Source organism: Adelges cooleyi, unplaced genomic scaffold, assembly GCF_023614345.1.
Source record: "Adelges cooleyi isolate 19-005CV unplaced genomic scaffold, UGA_ACOO_1.1 ACOO_flye_CR_arks_rails_tigmint_CR_PRNA_308, whole genome shotgun sequence".
In the NCBI taxonomy this organism is placed as follows: domain Eukaryota; kingdom Metazoa; phylum Arthropoda; class Insecta; order Hemiptera; family Adelgidae; genus Adelges; species Adelges cooleyi.
Window position 1 is genome coordinate 191,155 of NW_026095979.1, and position 7,063 is coordinate 198,217.

Below are 7,063 nucleotides of genomic sequence, written 5' to 3' on the forward strand. Positions count from 1 at the left end.
AGTTGTAGTCCTTGAATCGACAATATATACGACCCCATATCCCAAAACATGGAATTCGCCCGACTATCAGCTGATTTGATTTTGCGCGATTGCCTCTGATCGACTTCTTCCGTCTCCTAATCATTTTTATCTTTTATAGTAGACTCTTTGGCAGTAACTATTTCAGAGAGGCTTATGAATTTTGTGCTTACTCTACAAGCATCTTCTTCATGTAGTCGGGCTTGCACTTTCTCTGGATCCATACCCACTACAAAAATGTCACAGACGATGGTAGACAACTCTGACAAGTTATTGCATTTGGGTGCAAGGTTTTTGACTAAGGCATCCCAATTCAGCAACAGTCTTATTTCTACGTTTTTTGGCTTGATAAAACGCATGTCTCGCAGAAATGTAGGACTCTACTGACTTATAGTTATAATTTAAAAGACCAATAATTGTAGCATAAAATCTTATTATACGAGTATGATGTGCTTGGAACGCATAAGCTGTATACGATTTTATGAATTTTTTCACTAACTGATAAAAGCAATAAAGCTTCTTTTGAACTACGTATACAATTCCGTTTGTCAGAAAAAAAAGTATGTGCTAAGATTCGAATATGGCCATGTCAATTTTAGGTTCAAATATTCCATTGGTTCCAATTACTTGATAGAATTTAATTTTTCTATTGGTATCAGTCATTCGTTTTTTTTTTGTTAAATTCACCGAACTTATTAGACAAGTAAATAATTTTAATTTAATTTTAGTACGAGTAGACAGTATCTTCTGTAGGTGAAATATAGAATTTTCTTAGTCGCCGATTTGTTATATACTAATATGAGAGATAACACAAAACATAAAGTGAATAACAAAATAGTGTTATTACTATCACATTTTATTTTGGACGCTACCAATGAATACGATTCATAGCAAATTGCATAGTGTCAATTTTTCTTGTTTATACTTATTTTTAGCTCAAGTTATTTTTATTGTAATTTTTTGTTTTGTATAATGTTGCATATTATATATTTTCTATCTTTGTATTATACTTCTTATTATACTGCGTATTTTTCTGTATATATTGTACTTTTTATGCGTTATTTGTGTAATAAATGCGTATAAAGACTTTTAATATTAAAATAAAACATAAATACAATTATAATTTTAAATATTGAATTTTTAACAAGCTTATATATAATTTTATAAAGGTAAAGAGACTTTAAAATGCCCCACACTTAGCGGAAATGCAAAAATGTGTCTTACTGAAAGTTTTAAAAAAATATGTAAGTATAAATTACAATTTTAAAGATGTTACTTTTTATTACAGCATGATTATTTATGGATAACATTATACATTTTTTTTTAATTTTAATAATAATTTGTGGTGTTTTTTTAGTGATACTTTAATTTTTTATTTTACAATATTACCCATACATTTAAACTTTGAAAGTCGGGGGGGGGGGGCAATAGCGCATCTATATTTATACTTTATTCAGCATTGATTAATTGAAACTGTTATAAAAAAAAAAAAAATACAAACCGGGTTTGATTAACTATATAATTGAATTGTTTTTTTGTTACAAAGTTATTCGTTAGTAGTAAATAAAACTTATTACTTGTTTTAATAGAAAAAATTTTACTTTATATATTTCTTTTGTTTGCATAATATTGACCATAAAGTAAATTATTTCTGTATAAAGTAATTACAATAAATTATAATTTACTTGGAGATATTTAATTACATAGAACGACTATTATATTTAAGTACTATTTTAAATGGCGTATATCAATTATTAACATTTCACCACAAAATACAATTATAAACTTAACAATGATTTGATGTCATTACGTTTTAAGTTTAAGAATACTTGTGACTTGACAGATACAATTCTATACTTGAATCATAGCATTAGTAACTCACTCGCATAAATTACATCTTTCATTTTCAAAAGTTCACAGGGTACTAAGGCGCACAGTTCGGTTTCTTTTACTATTTTCTCAGGCGTCCCCAAGGGGACCACCGTTGTCCTCTATATTTTCTTAATCTCATTAAAGGGAATTTTGCAAAAGTAAGACGTTCCTTTTTTTTGCAGACGACATTAACATTTTGTAGTATTACCTTATCGGTGGACTGTTGCCTCCTACATATTGAACCAAATATTTTTCTTTATTTGGTTCATCCCCAGGATCTATCACTGTATGTTGGAAAATGTCATTTTTAACATTTTCAAGGAATCGTAATTCGCTACTGTACGATTACTTTCTTCATAGTATTCCACTCCAACGAGTTTTTCTATTGAAGAAAATCTTTTCTTTTTTAATAACCCATTTACGCATTCTCTATAGTTAGAGATCACTTAAATGCGGTAGCTAAAACGCCCTTGTAAGACATGGGTTTTATGTTAAAAATATATTTTGCATTTATTAATTGTTCAAATTAATCTCATTTTTATCACTGTTATGGATAAATATATCAAAAAGGTTTGATTCACTATATAATTAATTTGTTTTTTTGTTACAGGTGATCCCCAATACAAAAAAACATACACAGCTACTAGTTAGTAGTAAATAGAACTTATGGCTTGTTTAAAAGATAAAATTTGCTTTGTATATTATTTTTTATACACACAACAATTGACTTTAAGTTGGAGAAGCTTCATTTAAGGGTTTTAGAATGGAGTAGTAATTTAACACCATTTTAAAAAAGGGATTAGATCACAATTATTGAGCGAATACAGAATACACTTTGGCCTACATCGCTTTTTTACTAAAAATACTTCATCCTCTCACGACTACATCACTGTCCGCACTTTTCATAACATAGCTTCTTTACCTTGGTTGATCATCGGACAAACGCTGTACTCTATTTTATTTGTTCACCCCTTTTAGGCTCCATTAATGCTCCTTATATTCTAATTACCATATATTGTTTTGTTCTTTCCCAGTCTGTTTGTACTTATTAGGACATTAAATTTTAAAATTAATACGAATATATTAATAATTATTATATTTTTAAACGAGTTATTCATTTATACATTTATACAGGTTCTCAAACTTCACGATTGAAAGAACTTGGAAAGGCGAGAAGAGATATTACTGGAAACGCTATAATAAATGTACTTACCCAAAAACTAAGTGATTATGAAGGTGATTATAGAGTTTTAATGCTAATTATTTTTTAACAACATACATTTTTTACAGCGTTATTCAATATGGATAACTCAATATTTTATAGGCTACCTAACACAACCAATATTTTTTATTATTGGTTTATAATAAAAATTTGTATTTTTTTTTCTTTTTGTGACCCTTTAGTTTTTGTTTTTTATAATATTTATTAACATACATTATATTTATATAACTTTATATATAATTTTTTCAAGATCTCTAACATCTAGAATAATTTGGTTAAAGTTACTGGTCGAAAAATATTTTTGGATAATTCATTTTAAATTAATTTTCCTTACCTTAGTTCCCTCCATTAATCTTCCTTAACCTTCCGTTCTGTTGATAACTTCAATATCCCCAAATCATTATCGATTACTTACAATTATCTTAAACGGGAAATTTTCTTTTTTTCACTCATAATAATTATTACAATTATTTTGATAACTCTGGTCGCTTTTTCGATTTATCCATGAAATTTAACCTCGTGTTTTGGTTCTTTTAAACATGTTAGAAATTTTTCAACTTTCTAAAAAAATTTCTTAACACTGCAATAGTCACGCCAAATCTAATAGATACACGGCTTATTGTTTTTGTAATAAAACAATCGCGCACACTGTTATCAATTTACACTTTTGACTTTTCCTCAGACTAGGTATAAGGTAGATGACAATTGGCCGATAAATTTGTCCATCATTTGGGGTTTAGGTTTAGGGCATCATATATCATCTAAAAAGTCAACTTTTTCTGATTTTTTATTTTTATGTATTATTTATGTCGTTTGTATACAGTGATGCCTCCCAATTGCATTTATTTTATTCTCAAATAATATTTCGTTAGGTTAGGTAAAATTAGGTAATTTTTTAAATTAGAATAGGTCATTTTATTCCAATAGTCGCGTCGTATTTCAATGTTCCACACGATATGTAGGTACAAATACCTAATTTTATAAGTAAATATGTTAAATTGCGAATGATTAATTTAATATATATGCTGTTTAAGTTTTGTGTACTTATATACTCCCATACTTGAAGTCAATTACAGGTAATTATAAAAAGTTAATCGTGTATCCAACAGATACTGCGTGTCAACCGGTGTTACACCAAATGACACGACTATTGCAGTGTTAAATTTTTGGCAACTAAAAATAAAAACAAATTTATAAATTATAAACTCATTTTTAATGACTGTGTTACTAAAAATTAAAAACATATATTTTTTCAGGAAGCTGAGACTTTTTCTAATATACATATTATATAAATAATTGTATAACTTGTTTTAATTACGTTTAGTAATTAAAGGGGTCAGTAGATAAAGGTGTTAACTAAATTTTTTTTCGAAAATGCATTTTATTGCATGAATAAAAGGGTTATAGTGTTATAGTATAGTATAGAGGATCTCTAGACCGCTATGTTTCCTCTTATAAGTTATTTCGTCTATTGAATGTACAAAAGTTCCATAGCTTTCTTGTAATATTTAGTTACAAAAGTGGCGTTCCTGAACAATTTCAAAAATGTCAGTTAACACCTTTATCCACTGAACCCTTCAATTGTGTCTTGCACAAAAAGGAAAAAAGATGGCTAATAAGTTAAATATGCCAATATTTAACAACTGTTTTTTTATTTTTAAGCTGACTTTAAATCGGGTGGCCGGAAGTATCCTGTTAAAAAGATTTGTGTTTTGATTGGAATATGGGTTAGTCTAAAAATGTCTTTAAACACGTATCCTATAAACAAAGATGATATTTGTGAAGTACTATTTACAATACCTCTCAATAGTATTGTAAAAATCGGATCATTTGAAGGCATATATTATCAACTAGAAGTAAACGCAATTCATATTGTAAAGAAAAAACTAACTGTACTACTAAAAGAGAATTTAAGTATTCCACTTGAGTTTACACTTGAATAAATAAATATATAATTTTGTCCCAATGCCTTAATTTTTTTTATATCTTATAGATTTATTTATTGTTTTTATTATGGTGTTATGATGTTTAATTATCATTAATATTAGCATTATTATCTTTATAATCATCAGCTTTATGTCAAATGCAAAATGAAATAAATAAATTCTAAATAAAACTCACGATTTTAAACACATTTGCTGCAAAATTATTATTATTATTAACTTTATTATTATTATTAGTATTGCATATCTATGGTTTTATTTTGACCGAATGTGGACTTCTTGACCTAGATTGGTTAACTAAGAGGGAGGTGATGGTAAGCTCTAATCAGACTGCATATTGCCCAATGGGAAATAAGGTTCGTCAAATATTTAGATATGATTGTTTTGTGTTTAATCTAGTTTTAATGATTATATTAAAAGTCCTAAAAAACATCGTTTGAGCGGTGCTCGACAAAAAAAAATATTTTTAATTTCAATCGACCAGACAACGAAATAAAGAAAAGTAATATGCAGTACGGAAGTAAATTTGTTATAATCAGCTATACATTTTTATAGACGGGCGATCAATCTAATAGTGTCCACCCTAATACTAAAAGTTAATTTTTAAACTCATAATTGCCATTAGGTACAATGATCGTGTTCATATTTGTATATTTATCTTTAAACATGGACCTCCGTTACTTAATCACTTACTACTACTACTACTAGGTAATACTCACTTACGTATAATACTTTTTTACTGTGCTGGTTTATACTGTGCAATTCTTTATACAAATTTTCTTGTTAAAATTGAAAAAAATGATAAAAATATTAATAATATATAAGTTAGATTTGTTGTTGTTTGGTAATTTAGAATTTAACATATAAAATGTCTTTATACCTTTATTTATATACCGTTTTTAGACCATATATTTTGAAAAGAAATTTCTGATGCGTAATATACTGACGATGGTCAAACACCTTTAATTTTAAGTTTGATTTTATATTATATAACCGAATGTCCGTAATGCTTATAAAATGTAAAATGTTGGTAGGATCACAAAATATTAAAATAACTAAAAATGACATTTGAAGTACCATAAGTACAAATTGCACATTTGATTGAAAAAATATATAAAAACATTATTTTTAGATAATTATCTTATTTGCGTATAAAATTGAAAATCCACAACATCCTCAATACATCAAATTTAACAAATAAATCTTTTCATTTGATTAGTCCAACCCATATTTAATAAAATGGACAGTCAACTATAAATTGAAGTGATGTTCGATTCAAAGAAACTGCCGAATATTTAAAATTTTAATAGCAATGATAATCAAAAAATATTTCATAAGTTAATATTATTTGGCATAAAAATTATGCAAGTTTATTGTTGATTTTGTATTTGTTTAGACTTCAAGTAGAAAGCAACAGCTATATCTATTTCAGGCAAATTATTGTCCAGTGAAATACAGTCCGCTCCGCTAGCCAATTTGTCTGTGATTCTCATGATCTCACAGGTTCATCAAGATGATCTAAAACAAAATAAATGTAATGACTTTTAACATAAATATCTCTCAATTCCTAAAAAACACTTAACCTATAGTAATATTACGGTTATTTTTTATGTTCTCAATTATCTATTTACACAAATAGCCAAATACAACCAAAAAATTAAAAATTGTAATTTAATCAATTGATAATATTACTGTATTTCAATTCAATGTATTGCAAAGTACATATGATATTTTGAAGCATTAATATGAAATATCCTAAACGTATGCCATTGTATTGTTTGGCAATCAAACACTGTAATAATATCAGTGACAAATTGTACATAATGATTTCAGAACGTTGATATTTTCCCAATATTTTTTCCTAAATAAAAGAAACTTATTAATATAAATTTATAAATTAAAATTGTCATATTTTTTATAAACAGTACTTACATTAAGTGCTGCAAATGTGATGCAAATAAAGTGAATACTTCCCGTGTCTAATATGCCCCTCCGCCTCTACAATGGC

The 7,063-nt window shown here is 27.2% G+C and overlaps 1 protein-coding gene across 1 annotated transcript in view; it reads left to right on the forward strand.

The window, feature by feature from the left end:
- LOC126839803 (uncharacterized) overlaps nt 1–5,055 on the forward strand; it is a 46,878-nt gene extending 41,823 nt beyond the window's left edge. The window contains exons 13-16 of the mRNA XM_050575218.1: nt 1,188–1,262; nt 2,501–2,536; nt 3,025–3,126; nt 4,775–5,055. Of these exons, the coding sequence (XP_050431175.1) occupies nt 1,188–1,262; nt 2,501–2,536; nt 3,025–3,126; nt 4,775–5,055 (494 nt within the window). The remainder of the gene's footprint in view (nt 1–1,187; nt 1,263–2,500; nt 2,537–3,024; nt 3,127–4,774) is intronic.
- Nucleotides 5,056–7,063: the final 2,008 nt, after the last annotated feature.